At 34.3% G+C, this 18,261-nt stretch overlaps 3 protein-coding genes across 8 annotated transcripts; all 3 read left to right on the top strand.

Moving 5' to 3' along the window:
• Nucleotides 1–454: 454 nt before the first annotated feature.
• Nucleotides 455–2,709, top strand: LOC111014207 (RING/U-box superfamily protein). Of its 3 annotated transcripts, none has more exons than XM_088128322.1 (2): nucleotides 455–618; nucleotides 1,534–2,709. In XM_088128322.1, exon 2 carries the CDS (start codon nucleotides 1,657–1,659, stop codon nucleotides 2,455–2,457), a length of 801 nt encoding a protein of 266 aa, XP_087984448.1. In that variant the 5' UTR covers nucleotides 455–618; nucleotides 1,534–1,656; the 3' UTR covers nucleotides 2,458–2,709. The 3 variants fall into 3 exon arrangements, with proteins under 3 accessions (XP_087984448.1, XP_087984449.1, XP_022144553.1); XM_088128323.1 differs by having other exon boundaries at nucleotides 462–618; nucleotides 1,609–2,709; XM_022288861.2 differs by lacking the exon at nucleotides 455–618 and adding an exon at nucleotides 1,107–1,183.
• Nucleotides 2,710–7,118: 4,409 nt separating this feature from the next.
• On the top strand, nucleotides 7,119–11,994 carry LOC111014195 (uncharacterized). 3 transcript variants are annotated; one of them, XM_022288848.2, is made up of 3 exons: nucleotides 7,119–7,447; nucleotides 8,920–11,627; nucleotides 11,697–11,994. In XM_022288848.2, the coding sequence occupies exons 2-3, from the start codon at nucleotides 8,949–8,951 to the stop codon at nucleotides 11,697–11,699; spliced, it is 2,682 nt and encodes an 893-aa protein (XP_022144540.1). In that variant the 5' UTR covers nucleotides 7,119–7,447; nucleotides 8,920–8,948; the 3' UTR covers nucleotides 11,700–11,994. The 3 variants fall into 3 exon arrangements, with proteins under 3 accessions (XP_022144540.1, XP_022144538.1, XP_022144539.1); XM_022288846.2 differs by having other exon boundaries at nucleotides 7,120–7,447; nucleotides 8,920–11,994; XM_022288847.2 differs by lacking the exon at nucleotides 7,119–7,447 and adding an exon at nucleotides 7,497–7,615 and having other exon boundaries at nucleotides 8,920–11,994.
• A 3,519-nt stretch (nucleotides 11,995–15,513) lies between these two features.
• On the top strand, nucleotides 15,514–17,889 carry LOC111014113 (uncharacterized). Of its 2 annotated transcripts, none has more exons than XM_022288735.2 (6): nucleotides 15,514–15,623; nucleotides 15,713–15,865; nucleotides 16,341–16,414; nucleotides 16,548–16,627; nucleotides 16,933–17,084; nucleotides 17,616–17,889. In XM_022288735.2, the coding sequence occupies exons 1-6, from the start codon at nucleotides 15,620–15,622 to the stop codon at nucleotides 17,678–17,680; spliced, it is 528 nt and encodes a 175-aa protein (XP_022144427.1). In that variant the 5' UTR covers nucleotides 15,514–15,619; the 3' UTR covers nucleotides 17,681–17,889. The 2 variants fall into 2 exon arrangements, with proteins under 2 accessions (XP_022144427.1, XP_022144426.1); XM_022288734.2 differs by having other exon boundaries at nucleotides 17,549–17,782.
• The last annotated feature ends 372 nt before the right edge of the window (nucleotides 17,890–18,261 follow it).

Below are 18,261 nucleotides of genomic sequence, written 5' to 3'. Positions count from 1 at the left end.
GAGGGTATAAATCAAAGTTGTAAATATTAATGTTGATGGAATATCAAAGTCTCGATTTTATGAAAATATCAACGCCGATAAATATTTCCAAAAAAATTAAAAAAATAAGTAATCCATGACAAATATTTAAATAAACGGAGAAATATTTCACCATTTTAAAATAAGTTAAAATTAATAACATCAATATTAGTGATATATATTTTTATATTTAGTCAATTTTTTTGTAATATTACGTAAATATAAATTCACCTTCATCTCGATATCAAATTCTTATTCTTGAAACGTAGAAACGTTGTTGACAAAAATTTAACACGGAAATTGGCCCCATCACGTGCAAGTGTGGGTGGCATTGGAGAGCAAGATCCAATTCCACATGGATGAATGATGAGCAGCAAACGGTGGTCCACAACTACACACCCGAAATTTATTTCCTATTTGAACCCTTCTCCACTCTTCAGCTCAAAATATCATCCGTAATACTAACCAGACAAAAAAAAAAAAAAAAAAAAAAAAAAAAAAGACAACCAAAAAAACGAAAAAATCCCGATTCAATTCTTCTTCTATCTCCCACCACAGCGAGAATCGGATTTAAGGGTTTTTTCCCTCTCACCTGCATCGGTAAGATCGCGCTCGTTCCTTTATTTCACTTTTATGTATGCTCAGAAAAAACTTCATCAATTCTGCTTCAAATTTGGTGGATCTTTGACGTTTTTATGCCCTTACTGTATTTGATTATGTTGTTGTTCGATTTTCACGTGCTGAATAGGTTTCGCGTGTTCTATTTTGATCATTAATGGTTTATTTGTAATGTTAACCCCTGAAGTGAGTTGGGAAGTTCTTTTGGATTTATTTCAGTTGCATTTACATCTGGTTGACAGAACTCAGAACTCTCCCTCCCCCAAATTTCAGCCATATTCTTACTTAATATTGAATCTGCGCCTGATTACGACCTGAGTTCTGTGACTTCCTGTAGTAGTATAAGGGTTCTCTCGGTTATTGGATTCGGGCGAAACCGAAGATCGGGTAAAATGTGAATCCGACTCGTGACCCAGTGATGGGAAAGTACAAGAGATTGAGAGGAGCCACTGAATGTGCCCTTTTTCTTGTTGTAGGTCCTATATAAGTAACAAATCTCTTTTGCAGTTTCCTGTAGGCTTGAGGAGAGATAGGCAAATCTTTGCAGGTCCCTTCTTAAGACTACTTTCAAATAACTTTGTATATTTCTATTTCTTACTTATATTGTTTACTCGTGTAAATTTTTTTAAAAAATTGTTTGATTTTTTGCACGTTTAACCTTAAGAGTTGCAGCTTGAGTTTAGTTGTGGCTTTTTGTATGGTCTTCCACCCTTTTGCTTGCAAGCAGTTATTATTTATCATTCACTATGGATGAAGTTAATCCAGTTTGCTCAAATATTGTATATCATTTGACCTCAAATTAATGGCACATATGATATCTATACCTATTTTTGTGTTGTCAGGTAGGATCCTTGTTGATTTAGTCGTTTTTTTCCCCTTTTTTCTTTTTCATTTCAGGTTCAGCTCTTAGATAAAGTATAATTGGCTCATTGAAGTTAATCACTAATATCCCTTGGTAAAATGCGACTACAGCTACTATTGCAGGCGGTTGTTTCTGGCTGGTAGTTGCTTGTTGTTAGAATGTGGAATTTTGCTTCCAATTGCGTGGCTGGATATGCTGGACTAAGGAGCAACCCCCCGAAACTGTCTCATTCTACGTTAGAGTGCTCGGATGATGAGGCATCTTCAGATGGGAGGGAGGAGGTGCTGGAGTGTCCAATATGCTGGGAATCCTTTAACATTGTTGAGAACGTTCCCCATGTTTTGTGGTGTGGCCATACCCTCTGTAAGAATTGTATCTTGGGGTTGCAGTGGGCCGTTGTGAAATTCCCAACATTACCGGTTCAGCTTCCGCTTTTTATATCTTGCCCATGGTGCAACCTCATATCCTTCCGCCTAGTTTATAAAGGAAACCTTAGATTCCCTTGCAAGAATTACTTCCTTCTTTGGATGGTTGAGAACATGAACGTTGATAGAGTGAAATCTCATTCTGCTTTCTCTGGGGATCAACTAGTCTTTCCGGTGAGCGGAAATTCATCCCAGGGTAGCAATCAAGTCTGTAACAGTAACTTTAGGAGGGGACACCATGTTTGTCATTCGGATCCACGAGGACCAAACAATGCCAATAGCCATGTCCATAGCTTCAATCTGCAAAGTCTCCATTCTTCTCTCCGCAAATTGCTCATTTTCTTTGTTCACTTGACAGCCAAGTTCCCATTGGTGATCATCTTCCTCCTAATCGTCTTATACGCCGTCCCTGCCAGTGCAGCCATTTTGGCTTTGTACGTAATAGCCACGGTCCTTTTCGCTCTTCCATCGTTCCTCATACTATATTTCGCATACCCAAGTCTGGATTGGCTGATGAGGGAGATCATCACATAAAGTGTGCAAAAATCTCTAAACAAGCCAGCCACCCATCATCAGGAAAGGTTGAGTTTACATAATTTTCATCATATATTTGGCTTGTTGACACATTAGCTTCCCAATTTGTCGACGTTTCAGATGGTCATACGGATTCAACATCACTCATTGAAGTTCCTCCAGGTAAAATAGTTTTAGTTTTGGTAGTGTCCCAAAATTTCTTTTGTTTCCTTAAAAAAGCTATTTGAGTAATGAAGTAGAAGGATTTGCTTATTTCTGGTGTCATCTTGTTGCTCTTTTGTGCCATATTCACTGCTATTGTGCATTAGATTTGGAAATTAGATGCTGCTGTATGGACAAAGCTTTAAGAAGCTCAAGTCCTTGCTTGTTGTACAGAGGATTGGACTAATTTATATGCCAACTATGTTTACCAAAAAATATTTATTGTTCCCCACCTCCCAAAAAAAATTCCCCCGTTTGAGTTTAGTTTTAATTTGGTCTGTAATAGTTTTAAAAGTTCGGTAGAAAGTACCAATTCATTGCTACGTGAATAGAAAACATGCATTCATGGTTTGAGTTTAGTTTTAATTTGGTCTGTTTAACCAAATAGAAAATACCAATTCAACCAAATGACCAAATAGAAAATACCAATTCAACCAAATTGTAACGTAGCTTAAATTATGAGGACCAAGTAGAAAAAGATTCAAATTAATAGGTACGAAATTGAAACTAAAGGCTAAATTTGTAATTTAAGAAAATAAAATTCTAATTGTTTTTCCATGAATCTATGAATGGCAGAGGGTAGAACAAACCCTCCCAAAATCTTTTATAATTACAATCTTCTTTTGCTTATACAAGATAATTTTTTTTAGTAATCTATTTTATTTAGGGGAGGAGGAGTCTGAATGAAATGATTGTTACAATTATATTATATGTTTTGTAAATAATTTTCTGATCATCAGTCAACTATGTTGTTATTATTTTTTTTCTTTTTTTTTGAGAAAAAATAGTCCACTACGTTATTGTGGGAGTTTTTTATTTTTATTTTTTTGTGCTTTGTAAAAAGTAAGATAGTTTAGAGAGAGCATATAATGGTTAATTTGAAAGAGTTTTGTAATATTAATATAAATTTTTGTAAAGTTTTTTTTTTATACAACATGTGGGGGGTTCGAACTCATGACTTTTTGATCAGAGATAGATATCTTAATTATTTGAGTTATACTCAGTTTGGCTATGTTTTTGTAAAGTTAATAACCTAATCAAGAGAGTTAATATTGAATGAGACACTAGTATAAAATTAAGTATTGTTATATTAACATATTTAGATGGCACGTCATTTGTCTTGCCAAAGCGAGTATCGCTAAAAAAAAAAGACAGCAGCAAAAAAAAAAGGGAAAATATTGATTCGGTAGTTATATATATATATTTAGGAATAAATTAATTTAGTCTTTATGGTGTTAGCACGTCATTTGGGAAAAAAAAGGAAAAATGGTGATTAGGTTTTGTTTCAAGGCTCACACCATCGATTTAAGAATGATAAAATAAAATTTTTATTTAAGTTGGAATAAATTGAATGATAAAATAAAATATTTATTTAGGTTGGGGTTGGAATAAATTGGAAACCGGAACAAGAAACTTATTTAGTTGTTTCCAAATGTCTATGTAATTATGAGATTGTTTATAAAAAAAATAGGAAATAAGAAATATAAATAATTTGTCAAAGTTTAGATTTTTTAATAAAATCCCAACATCCACGCTCAAACTTCGTGGTTATCCCATCTCGAACTTCTTCCAACCAAATTTCAGTTATCCCTTCCTCCACAATCAACTTCATCACTGCATCTTCATGGTTATCTCATCTCGAACTTCTTCCAACCACTGAGTTGCCCTCTCATTTGGCTCGAAATTTATCCTAACTAGTAAGTTTATGGATTACCAATTTAATGAGATTGATACATATGTTAACTTTTTAAATAAGACATTGCACATAAACAATACTTGAAAGAAAAAAAAAACTAATTCAATGAAACTTATATTTTTCTGAAAGAAATATTTTAGAGAATACAAAAGAAAAAGACAAGAATAGTCAACCATTTTTGTTTTTCAAATAAAAAGTAAGAAAATGTTGATTAGGTACATATATTTTTATTTTTGGATTCTAGAAGGAAAAAAAGAAGAAGAAATGGTGATGAAGCTAGGGTTTGTCCTTTTTGTTGGTTGGGGATTGTTTGCCAATGCAAGATATTAGATATGAGACTGGTAAACAAAAGAGGGGAAATATTCAAGCCAAGAAATAGAAGGTACAAAATGAATCTCTTACCTTCCAAAACTTAACCATATTTTATAAATTTTACTATATATTTTATATTTTAGTCCTTAATACTTTTGTATATATATGTATTTATACGTGTGTAGACATATAAATGGGCTTTGTATGTAAACCTCAATATAAATGAATGATCTTGTCTTATTCATTTCTCTGTCAACAGTCTACCTTGTAATTCTAAGTTTAATAGCTTGGTATCTGGCATACGGTTTACTTTATATAGTATACGGATCTATATAGCTCCTGGTTCTTAAGAATGTTCCTTCAAGTATGAAGACCAAACTAGGAGATGAAACCAATTACAACTATGTAACAACCTTTCGTAATGGCTGTAACAAAATAGTCTTTCCTTTGACTCCTATAAATATGTAGCCACTCCACTCACGTACGTAGGTATGCGATTCCGTCTAGAACTAGGTGACTACTTATATAGCTTGGGTTTTAAATTGACTTGAACATCAAGGTGTTTGTTCATTGCTAGCAAGTCTTCTTGCATATCTCGATCAAGAGAAGCTTACTACAAATCTCGACTCAGTCATAATCTAGCATCAACGATATATATATATATATATTAATTTGGCCATATTATTTGAAAAGTTTAAATTTAATTCTCTGTATTTTAACTTTTTTTTTATTTATACTCATTCTATCCCTGAAATGTTAAAATTGGCCAATGACTTTCTTTAGAAAGCCAAAATTTATATTAAGTTTTTAAAATTTTAGAGGGAGAATTAGAAACTTTCCTCTTTTAGGTGGCTTTTTCTCTCTCCTCCTCCTTCTCTACATTTTTCCTCCATCCTTTGACAGAGAAAGTATACTTGAAAAATGTTAAAATATAAGGGATTAAATTTAAACTTTCAAAACGATAGGGGGATAAAATGAGAAAATACTATAATATTAGAAACTAAAACATATATTTTTCCTTTCAAAAATTTATAAATTTATTTTCCTCAACTTTGATTATGATTCATATAATTGGAAATGTTAACATTTATGAATAAATGATGATATAACGTGCTTATTAAAATAAATATTGATTAATTTGACATAAATAACAAACAATTAGTAGAAGTAGACGTTTCACTTTTACTTTGTCCAATTATTTACTTTTTTTAATATAACAAATGAAGATAAGGATTTCGAACTCATCCCTCTTGATCATAGATATGTACCAATTACTATTGAACTAAACTCATATGGATTCCAATCAATATTTACTCTGTTTTGTGACATTGTACCAAATCAATCCACATTTATATAATAGTCCATTTAATGCATTATTTAGTTAGCATAGGGGCTACGTATAATAATAAATAAGAATTCAAAGTCGTGGACGTCATCGAAACTTTGTACTTTAATTTTTCTTTTTTAATTTTTTAATTTTTTTTTAACTGGTAGGTAGTGGAGATCGTCTCTTGGACACTTTTTTTTTAATTATTATTTTATATTATTATTATGTTTTTTTTTCCGTTTATCTCCAACTGATATTTTTTTAAGGCAATTTTGGAGATTTTCAATTTGGGGAGGAGGTGATTTGCGATTTGGGGTGGAGAAAATCTCCCAATCATAGTTGTTTTCAATTTTGTTTGGAGATTTGCGATTTGCATATTTTCAGGAAATCCCCAATTTGGAAGTCGTCTTTTTTAAAAAATAAAAAATAATGGTAGAATGTGGGTTAAAAAAAAAATTACACGGTTAAAATACGATATATACGGACACCTAGAGATCTCTGATGACTAAAATTAATATAGTTCAACTGTAATTGACATCTACTCTTTGTTTGAGTGTGAAAGTTCAAAATCTTTAAATCCTTAATTTGTTGTACTAAAAAAATCTATAAAAACCTTGTAATTTTAAAATATTTATAGTTTTAACTTTGTTCCTTTAATTCCTATGCTCTGAACATGTCTTAATTTGGTTTCTATACTTTTAAAAAATGACTATTTTAGTTTATATTTATGAAATTTAAACAAAAAATTTATACATCAGAAAAATCTTTAAAATACAAATTCATGACTACGTTTAACAAATTTTAGTGATTCAAGCATTATGCTAAAATTTTAATAAATGAAATCAAAATGAAAATTAAAAAATCAAAATAATCACTTTTAAAAAACTAAAATTTTCAAAAATACAAAATTGAAATGAAAAAAGAAAGTATAGAGACTTAGAAGTGAATCAAAGCTAGATACCAAAATAATATTAAAATGAAAAAAACTTCAAAGCAAATTAAATTAACTAAGAAATGAACTGGAAGATGAAGTTACTTGAAAGGGATTGCTCTGGTTTGGATGTCACGTGGGTCAACCAAAATAATAAAAATAATAAAAAAAAAAGAGAGAAAAAAAAACTTTTGGTTGAATCCAATTCCAAACTCAGCCTCATTCTCCTTCCTCCGTCCCAACTGCAACTTGTTTCAACGATTCGTGGGACCTCACACGAAGAATTTTAGCAAAAAAATGAGAGAGAAATTCAGTTGCTTCTTGCACGATCTCTAAAACACACACAAAATCAATCGAAAGAAACCCAAAAAAAAAATCCAAAGGGAAAATTAAGAGTGGTTCCTTCTTCTTCATTTTCCTCTGTTTCAATCGAATACAGCGTCGTATCGTGTGCGTTTCCTGTTTCTTCGCTTTCAGGTCAAGCAGACCGAGGCTTAGCTTCGCGGCGGAGGATCAGAACAAGGTATTTATTAATCTATTTCTTCTCTTTTCTGCGCCTATTTTCTATTTGGGGTTCCTTAGAAATTTCAGAAAGGGGATGTTTCTTGTGGGTTTTGGTTGGAAGAAAACTTCTGTTGATATTGGATTATTTGAACGGCTGCTTTGATTCTATGGATTGTTATTGGGATTAGTGAGTTGATGTTGAATTGAAACAATAACATCATTGGTTTTGTTTGTTGTATTTGGGGGATTGATTTGATTTCTTTTGAAGTTTCTGACGATTGGGAAATCAATTGAGGCATATGGCTTGTTTTCGTTGATTATTCTTAATCAAATCCTTTTGGTTTGCCTCCTTTAGAACTTAGAACTCTGCTTTCTTTCTGCCAAAACCAGGATCATCTCTTTAGTTTTTTCTTCATTAATTTGTTTCTTCGAGGAAAAACTGTTTAGAATCTTCACTTCATTTTACTTGTAATGATTTTTTTTTGTCCTTTTTGTTTAACTTTTACTCTGTGAAAGGTGCTTTTAATTATTAAAACCGAACTTTAAAGCACTTTTAGGAAAGAAGCACTTGGATTAGTACTTTTCCTAAAAGTGCTGAAGTTAAACTTTCACATCAAAATACTTTTCTCTAAATTTTTAATTATGACGTTCGTTTGTATCATTTCCTTAAAATTTGCATCTAATGATGGCTTTTTGAGTATTTTGTTTGTTTTGGAAGTCCTTGGTCTCATCTGTTACCATTATGATACCATGCTCTAAATCTCCTTCAGCATCTCATCTCCAAAATTCCTTTTGAATGATTTGTTTTTGGGTTTGAATATGACAATTAACAGAGAGCCTATCATGTAAAACATACCATGTCTAGGTGTTTGGAAAGCCAATATTTTATGCCCGTTTGATAACAATTTTGTCTATAGTTGTTTATTTATAACAATTGTGGGTGCTTTATTCTTCGGTAGTTTTTCACCTTTCTTATAAACACGTTTGAATTCTTAGCAATATTTAAAAATAGAAACAAGTTTTTTAGAACTACTTTTACATTATGAAAACATTTTTAAAAAGTAGATAACAAAATAAATAAACATGCTTGGAATTAGTGTTTTTTAGCTTAATTTTAAAAAACAGAAACAAAAAACAAAATGGCGGGGCTCCAATCTACAATAACCTAAAATTCCCTTGCATTTTACGTCAATGCTAACATTTATGAAACCCCATGTTTGAGATTGATCTAAGGATGATAATTCTGTATTTTTTCGCTTGGTTCTCCCTCTTTGTGATTATAATGGAAGATTTCTCGTACCAAGTTCACTATGTAAAACGATCATAGATGCGATCTTTATCTAATTAGTTCTTTTCAAATTCTCTAGCAATTTTATGCATCATTTGGATAGCAAAGTACCTATCCGTTCATAATTTATTAGGTGGCTTGAGCACCAACAAACTTGCTTGTAAGTTTCTGGAACTTATCGATTTTTTCCATTTGATATTCAGGTTGTTGAGCTCTCAAATTGTTCTATTCAATGGTTGATGGGAGTATGAATTTGTCAATGGCCACTAACAGAACTGATGGTGGTAATCTGAGAAGATTTTCGATGGGAAAAGCAAGCTTATCGGGTATCGATGATCAAATTAGTTCTCGTAGATCCTCTACTGGTTCTTGTCATGATTTTTGCAAGTATGGACATAAACATTCATTAGAAACGAAGGCCAGAGTTCCCTTACTGAAAAGAGCAATGAAAAAGTCACTCAATGGCCAAAATTCAGACCTGGTTGTAGCCATGCCCAAGAAAGGGAAGCCGCCCCCTGTTCCTGTGACCAAGTTGAAGACTTCGCCTGATTTGGGGACATGTATTACTGGTGGCATCGACGTGGTAAAACGGGTGGTGCCTGTAAATTCTCCGGCCAGGCGAAGTCCAGTAGAGATTGTAGATATGAATGAAAGTAAGAAACATACAGTGCCAGTAAATTCTCCTACCAGGCGTAATTCAATAGGGATTGAAATTATGAATGAAAATAAGGAAAGGGTGGCACCTGTAACTTCCCCGAGTAGGCGAAGTCTGGTAGAGATTGAAGTTATGAATGAAAGTAAGGAACAAGTAGTGCCTGTAAATTCTTCTAGCAGGCAAAGTCCAGCAGAAATTGAAGTTATGAACGAAAGTAAGAAATGTGTAGTGCCAGTAAATTCTTCTACAAGGCAAAGCTCATTAGGGACTGAAGTTATGAATGAAAATAAGGAAAGAGTGGCAGCTGTAACTTCTCCGAGCAGGCGAAGTTCAGTAGGGGTTGAGGTTATGAATGAAAGTAAGGAACGAGTAGTACCCGTAAATTCTTCTAGCAGGCAAAGTCCAGTAGAGATTGAAGTTATGAACGAAGGTAAGAAGCGTGTAGTGCCAGTAAATTTTTCTACAAGGCGAAGTTCATTAGGGCCTGAAGTTATGAATGAAAATAAGGAAAGAGTGGCAGCTGCAACTTCTCCGAGTAGGCGAAATTCAGTAAAGATTGAAGCTATGAATGAAAGTAAGGGACGAGTAGTGCCTATAAATTCTTCTAGCAGGCAATGTCCAGTAGATATTGAAGTTGTGAATGAAAGTAAGAAACGTGTAGTGCCAGTAAATTCTTCTACCAGGCGAATTTCATTAGGGATTGAAGTTATGAAGGAAAATAAGGAAAGAGTGGCAGCTGTAACTTCTCCGAGTAGGCGAAGTCCGGTAAAGATTGAAGTTATGAATGAAAGTAAGGAACGAGTAGTGCCTATAAATTCTTCTAGCAGGCAATGTCCAGTAGATATTGAAGTTGTGAACGAAAGTAAGAAACGTGTAGTGCCAGTAAATTCTTCTACCAGGCGAAGTTCATTAGTGATTGAAGCTATGAATGAAAATAAGGAAAGAGTGGCAGCTCTAGCATCTTCGAGTAGGCAAAGTCCGGTAGAGATTGAAGTTATAAATGAAAGTAAGGAACAAGTAGTGCCCGTGACTTCTTCTAGCATGCAAAGTCCAGCAGAGACTGAAGTTATGAATGAAAGTAAGGAACTGGTAGTGCCCGTAAATTCTCCTAGTAGGCAAAATCCATCAAAGATTGAAGTTACGAAGGAACGTAAGAAACCGCTGGTCAAGGCAAAAACTTCGCCCAAAACCCATAAACCCAAAATTCATCTAACCACAAAGCAGGTAGTTTTCTCGCCTAGAAAATCTGCCAACTCTCCAAAACAAGCCTTGATCAATAATGGAGAAGTGAGAGTTTCCAAGAGGCTCAACAGTTTGTTGAAGCCGAAAACTTTGAAAGAAAAATCAATGATCTCTTCTGGCTCTTTTGGGAATATTGCAGTCCACAGACACGACAGTTCTGAGACAGGTGAAGGATCAAGGACCCCTAAACGAATTGGAACAAGAATGGCGGGAAATCAAGTAGTGAAGTTGGATCCAAAATCTATTGATGCTGTTGGAGATTCACCTGCGATAAAGAACAAGAACACGAGAGTTGTTTCTCGTGTTATAACTCAGAACAAAATGAGAAGAGCTCCGACCAAGGAAGTGCAGATTGTTGAACCACAGGAGAAAACCTTGTATGTCATCAATACGGAAACTAAGAACACCAATGTTATGGAATCTGACCACAATGAAAAGCATGGTTTGAATCTGCGTCCAAAGCAGCCATCATCACCATACCAGTCATCATCCTTAGCAAATTGCTCATCTCTTTCACCCCCGAAGGAAGACTGCAGTGGAACTAAATCTACAAGAAGCAAAGCAAATGCCACGTCTTCGGGACTGAACAAACAGGGTGGCATAAAAATAGGCCGGTCCCCTAGAATGCTTCAAACCAAAGGAAAGGATTCTTCATCTTTGAGCGTAAGTTTCAAGAAGGGAAAGGCAGTCGATCTTCATTCCGAAAATCCTAGTCCAACGAGGCTCAAATTTATAAGAGGAAGATCGTTCGGGGACAACGAAAAGAGCAAGGATGGACAGAGAACAAGCTTCAAGAAGGTAGTAAACAAGGGGATTTCCAAGGATTCCATACCATCATCAGAGAAAGTAGTTTTAAGACATCAAAATGTGCAGGGGAAGAAAGATACCCAGGTTTTGTTTAATAAAGTCATAGCGGAAACTGCGGGAAAACTCGTTCGAAACCAGAAGGGTAAGGTGAAGGCCTTGGTAGGAGCATTTGAGAAAGTGATCTCCCTCCAAGACAAGAAACCTTCTGTAAGAACCACTGCTTGAACTGAAAACTTCGGTTTTTTTTTTCCTTATAACACAGTTAATTTTGTACAGTGAATGAAGAATGAATCAGAGCATGAACAAGAGAAATAAAGTTCCAGAGCTGATGGAATTACAGGACTGAGTCAATTATACTTCCTCCAAAACAAAAACAAAAACAAACAAAAGAGGAAAAAGAAAAAAACTTGTGTTGCTTATACATTTTTTTTTTTTTGGGTCTTGTTCCTCTACGGAATCTCATACCTGATATAGTTGGTTGGTCTTTTGAGGATTAAAAGATGTTCAACTTTGATTTAGTGGTTGTATATATTTTCTTCTTGGCAATGCAAGAAATGACTGAAAAATGTGTGTATTTTTGTTTTTTGTTTTTTGTTTTTTTTTTATTTATGCACCCTCATATTCCAAATATACCACTAATTTTTTTTGTTTTTTTTTTAATTATGCTTTTTAGGGAAAAGAAAAATCTAATGTAAAATACACTTTTGGTCCCAGAAGTTTGGTAGCTGTTTATTTGGTCATAAGAGATACTTTTGATCTCGAGGTTTGTAAAATTGTTCTAAATGATTTCTAAAATACTTTGACCGTTAGTTAACTAACGTTTGAGATGATTTGTTTGATTTGACAAATTTAACTGTTGGTCACTTCCTCGCTACTACTTACTCCCCAACCACCACCTCGTCGGCTGGTCGCTTACCGTTCGAGGTGGAGGTGTGGAACAGGAAATCTCAGATCCAGAGAGTTTGAGAAACTTTATCTTCTCCTTTGATGAAAGACTTCCTCTTTCCAATCAAATGGAGGGCGCACGGTGGGCAGGGAGGTGGAGAGGTAGAGAGAAACTCGTAGCAAGGAGGGGACCACGGCGAAGTTCATCGGAGAATAAATGAGAAAGAGAGAAAGAAGAAAGAAGATGAAAGAGTTTATTAGTTTAGTCGAAATTATTGCTAAGGTAATCAATCAGATAAAGTGCTTTAAAAAGGACCCAAAAACTATTTTGAAAACTAAGAACTCATTAAGAGAGCTTCTAGAATTTGTCTAACCTAAGAGCTTCCATTTTCTAGAAAGAAAAAGTCTAATATGATGGAGAAGAGTTTGTCAATTTAGTCAAAATAACTGTCTGATATACAATCAAATACGTGCCTACAATACAAGATCGTATTTAAGATAGCAGGCAAGTCATTTTTGGCTATCAAACAACACTCTTAACTTCATACTAAACTTCTCTTCCTTTCATGTTCATGTCAATTTCATCAATTTATCATGATGATTTAAGAAAAAAAGAGAAAATCTAACACGAGAAGGTAAGTCAGATATGACATAACATCGACATGCAAGTCATCTTTGGCTTACCAAACAAGACTTAACCTTCCATGTATAGATTTCTCTGCTTCTCTTCACTCATCTTCACTCAAATAGTTGCACAATAGAAGAAGGTTTAACACTATAATATATAGTTGCATGGCCAATGTGCCTTGTTGTTGACATTAAAAGAACATATTCTTTTTGGGTTGCATGGTTGGCTTTATATTGCTAGAATTATTTTGTTTCTTCAAAATTATTCTTTTTGTAAGTCAACCATGACAAAGGTCAGCTTCAATCAAATTCTATTTTTTAGTCAAATATATATTCTAAGTGCTAGCTCTCTCTTGCCAAATTGCAACTTATCCTCCCCGAAGTTGTAATGTTGTGGTAAGCTTTGAAATGTTTGCATTTGGGGAATATCTTCAAGCATGGCAATGGATAGTTATTTTCCTAGTTAAAGAAAATAAAAAGAAAAAAGTTTATTTATGGTCTCAATTAGATACGTCCAATTGTAATTAAATAGGTCTAACAAGTTTAGCTTTTTTATTAGTGGACAGCTAAATGATTCATAACAAGGAAGAATTCCAGAGGAAATATTCTCTCGAAATTACATAGAATCACTGTTATTACTTCTTGTAGGTTATTTAAAGTCTCAACTTTTAATGTGTGATTGTGAAAAAATACAACAATTTTGTAATTGCGCACCACTCACACAAAAAAGATAGACTATACTGGTAAAAGTCTTTTGTAGCAACGCATATGTAAGTCGTGACTTTTTAGGTCCATATGCCCTTCCATCTTTTAACACTAACACGTCCTATTATGCTTGAGGTAAAACTATATCTTAGAGAACTTGACTGTTTTTTAATAGCTTTGGAACTTCTTTTTTCTATCTGTTACTGACTTGTAACTAGTTTATGGTTTCATCAATTTATTCTTGACGTGTTGAAGATGTAATTTTTTATGAATATTCAAAATCATTAAATCTTTATGTGCTTTATCGATATCCTTTATTTTTCCTTCAATGTTTAATGATATGCCTAGTACATTATTACAAATATTTTTCTTAATATGCATAACATTAGGTTTGTATCGAAATATTTGACCAATATAGTAATTCAAAAAATATGTTTTTTCTTCATCCAATTTAATTCACCGTGAAGTCAATTATTTATTTTCCATAGAAGATATCTATAGTTTATCCAAGTGGTAGAAAATGTATAGCTACTCATTGGTGAATGACATCTAATTTCGAAAAATATTTGTTGCAACTCTATGTTTTCTATATATATATATATATATATATATATATTTTTAATATTGTATTGTTTGCTTTTGGCTAAGAATAAGTTATAGGTAAGTATCGATACCCCATAAATTTCCACAATTGTATGATATTGTCAATTTTGAACATAAGTTGTCAGGATTTTGCTTTTGGTTTCACTGTCTCATCCCTAAATATCTTCATGTTCTAAAGAAAGGTAGAAGATTGTGCTATTAGGCCACAAATGAAAGCATTAGACCCTCTCTCACTAATGCTTTCATGGCCACGTCATTTGATATGGACGTGACCCCACCTCTTATGTTTTAGTCACAATGGTCATGGTTGTATCACACCTTCCCTAGCCACCAATCTATCACTAAAACACTTTGATCCTCACAAAGTGTTCTCCCAAATCTATAAGAAGTTTGGACATCTTGCCCTCAACCGCTACAATCGCCATCCTCAGTTAGTTGTCATGGTAGCAACGTACCTCAAATACCCAATGGCTCACTAAAAGTGGTTGTAATGCCCCTATGAACTTGAACCTTGCCAACCTCACCATCTTCAACGACTATAACGGAGAAGGTTCATGCACGTTAACCACTCCTTCCAAATCTTTTTCTCTCAATAATAATGTGACCACACAATTTACTCTTTGTACAACACTTCAGTTTTGTGTTGTTAATGACTCTTACTTTCTCTTCACTACTGATTCCTTTTCCATTCTTGACAAAGAGTCACGTTTAATTCTCTTCGAGGGATCATGGTAGAACACTCTCTATCACATTTTCACCTCTCTGCCTATACGAAAAGATGGGGTCTATATGCACATCTAGAAGTCAAGATATCCCACCTATTGTATGATTCTCATGTGGCCTTGAATTTACATAGAAAAATTATCTCACTTCTAATCCATTATTAGTAAGAGGGAAATCATGTAATCTCCTTGTATTTCCTAAACTACCCTAGGAGGTGTATTTCCAAGACTATTCTCACTGAGTTGGTCCCACTCAAGTTATTAAAAACTCATTTCACACTTCAAAAACAGACGAGCAAGAACCAAAATGAGAAATATGAAAAAAGAAAATAACAATTTAGTTTAAATTTTAATATATACCAATTTAGTCATTTAATTTAAAATTTGATAAGATGACAACAAATCAGTCATATTTCCATCAAAAATTTGAGTTATATTTCATTTTTCACTGGTTATTTACAAAATAATAATAATAAATTTTTTTTTATATGTCTCTGACAAGGGAGGTTATGAGTTGAAATTTCCTAATTTAATTAAAAATAAAAATTGGAAAAAGAAAAAAAGGGATCATTTCCTAAAATCGCAAAAGCTGAATCGTCGTGACTTGGTTTGATCTTGGCCACGGCGATATTGCTCAGCACAGAGACATTTGAACTAATGGGTAAAAATCATTGCTCTCTTTTTTCAACCAAAAAAATTTGATCTTGTTCGCATTTCGAAGTGATTCCTTTTCGATTCGTATTGTCGCAGAGGAAGGTAGTGAAGTAGGATCAAAAGAAATGGCGATGGCGATGGCGATGGCGATGGAAGGAGTAGCTTCAATCGCACTTTTGCCGTGCGGCTCAGTCTCCGGCCACTTCATTCAACTTCCTCACTCCATCTGCTACGGCCTCCATGGCACTGGTAACTCTTTTGCAGCCATTTCAAATGTTTACTTATGAAAGAACATTTCAAATGTTCTTGGGTGGTGGGTTAGGGATTTAGATTTCTGAAATACGCTGTAACGGATTGAAAAATCAATTGTACACGAGTGGGGACGGACTCGCTTTGGAAATTAAAGGTTGAATCTATCGGGTTTTACTGATCTTGGTACTAGAAGACTTGTTTTAGCTTAATTACTGGATACCACATGGAGTATGGAAGAACTCGATAGTTTGGTTATGTCTCTTACCATTTTGAAACTGATTTTGGTGATAAACAACATGTTCTAAGATTTCTGCGGTGGCATGGTACCTCATTTCCATGAATTTTTTAGCCTCAAGAGTCGTGAGTCTGTCAATATTGTATATCCTTTTCCTAGAATGCTTGGTTTTTTTCCTGTTTTTTTGATAATTTTGGTTTGAAATATTTGTCTTTCTCTCCTCTTTCTGGCTCCAAGAATTGGAATGTGAAAGAGAATGCAGCAGGGGTGAGGATTACCGCTTGATCAAGCTCACTATTACAAACTACAATGTAGGATATTTTTGCCCTCTTTACCTTCTTTCCTCTCTGCTGCTTGAATTTCATTCTCAGTCAGCAACTTTTAGTTGTTTGTTTGTAATCGTTCTGATCCTTTTACATCTCGATTGGTTACTGAATGTCACAGAATAAGAAAGAACAAACAGTCGTTGTTGAACGTAGAGGCCATGACGCTGCACGGTTTCACAGCATTGAGCACGCTCATGGGTAAGTCCCAACAGATGCAAGAACTCTCTTCTCTCCTACTTTTTCATCATATCCCATTAATTTTCTTTTAGCTTCTAGCTTTAGCAATTTGCTTAGGTATCTCAAACCCTGTTTACCTTGTATATCGATGTTTTGAATGTTTGAGCTGCTTTTCTAGTTGAACAATTGAATTATCATAGATGCTAGATTCTGCTTTCTCAACCTGATATAAATTTCGACTTGTCACGGGCCTGAATCCATTGCCTTCTTGTTTTAACTGGTTGTATATTTGTAGATCAGTAAGTTTATCACATGTTTGTAGACAGTTGGGAAGAGGATGTAGTAAGCCTGGTTAAAAAGAAGCATGGAAAGAACCAGGTTGCGATATCGTTCGAGTGTCAAACATTGAAGTCGGAGCAAGCAGCCGAAGAACATATCAGACAGTTTATTCCCAAATTAGCTGGCCAGGATGCTGTGGGTATGTGTAGCCAAATTCTTTTGGTACTAACTTTGTTATGAAGCCTGTTTCTATGATTTCATGAAATAATCAAAGTAAAAAGGATCCTCGGCAATCTGGTGAATGGCTGCTCTTGCCTCTTAGTGTTGCATACACTTCACTTTCACTGATAACTTATTCAACTATAGTTCATGAAAGATAGATAGTTTTGGAAGCAAAAACAGAGTCGTTTTCGAAACAGTCTTTCGAGCGAGCCCGTACCCTCACCATCTTGTCACATTATGTTGGAGTATTCACAAGGAAATATTGGGAATGTTATTAGGATATCCGTAGTGGCATAATTGCAATTACATAGAAAGTTTGTTGGTAGAGAGTGGTTATAAGTAGATTAGACCATTTGCAAGAGTGAAATAGCCCTCTCGAAACACTGTAATTAGTGCATGATCTTTAAAATATCATAATATCGATTTCATCTTATTTTCTAGTAATCAGGATCCAAACACATTATTTGCATACCTTGCCATTTTTCTGGCTGAAGCTTTGGATTGGCAGTTAACATCGGACCGATGAGCATCAAAGGATTGGACTTTGAAGCAGAGGAGCAGCCGGGAGAGTGATGCAACCATCTAAATGTAGCAACAGTTCAATGCTTCAAAACAAATATGTTCACTCTCATGTGTAAATTTCAATTTTGAATCCATTGGCATAGATTTTTGGCAGATTATGAACTTTATTTCAAGCCGTACCCTGTAAGTTAAGGCCCCTCAATTGAGATTGGCCACTTAATTTTTCTTTTTGTCAAAGAGAATCTCCATTTTTTTTCTCATTCCATTTTCATTTGTCAATGTCAATTTTAAAGAGAGGGAGACGGAGAGCTAAAGAAAGTTAGAAGAGGAAAACTCGAATCGGTTCGGTTTAATTCGAGGGACTTTGGACTCCTAAACAATGGGTAAAGTTAGTTCCACAAATCACCAAAGAGGAAAGATCTTGTCCTTGTATTGTAAATCAACCAAAATAGAAGCCTCTTTTATTAGAAATCGATCAATCGTTAATAATTTGTAGTAGAGATTCCAAGTAATGTAATTTAACTTTGATTTCTACACAGACCACAGACCAAATGTAGTCAAGCGTGAGGCAAACTCCGAAATATGTCTTCTAATCACTTCAAAGTGCAAGGTAACAAAAAACTTCAAAGTGA

Source organism: Momordica charantia (genome assembly GCF_013281855.1).
Source record: "Momordica charantia cultivar OHB3-1 chromosome 8 unlocalized genomic scaffold, Mcharantia_2.0 BLBB01000008.1, whole genome shotgun sequence".
Classification (NCBI taxonomy): domain Eukaryota; kingdom Viridiplantae; phylum Streptophyta; class Magnoliopsida; order Cucurbitales; family Cucurbitaceae; genus Momordica; species Momordica charantia.
Note: the sequence above shows the minus strand (reverse complement) of the source record. Positions and strands in the feature narration are given on the sequence as shown.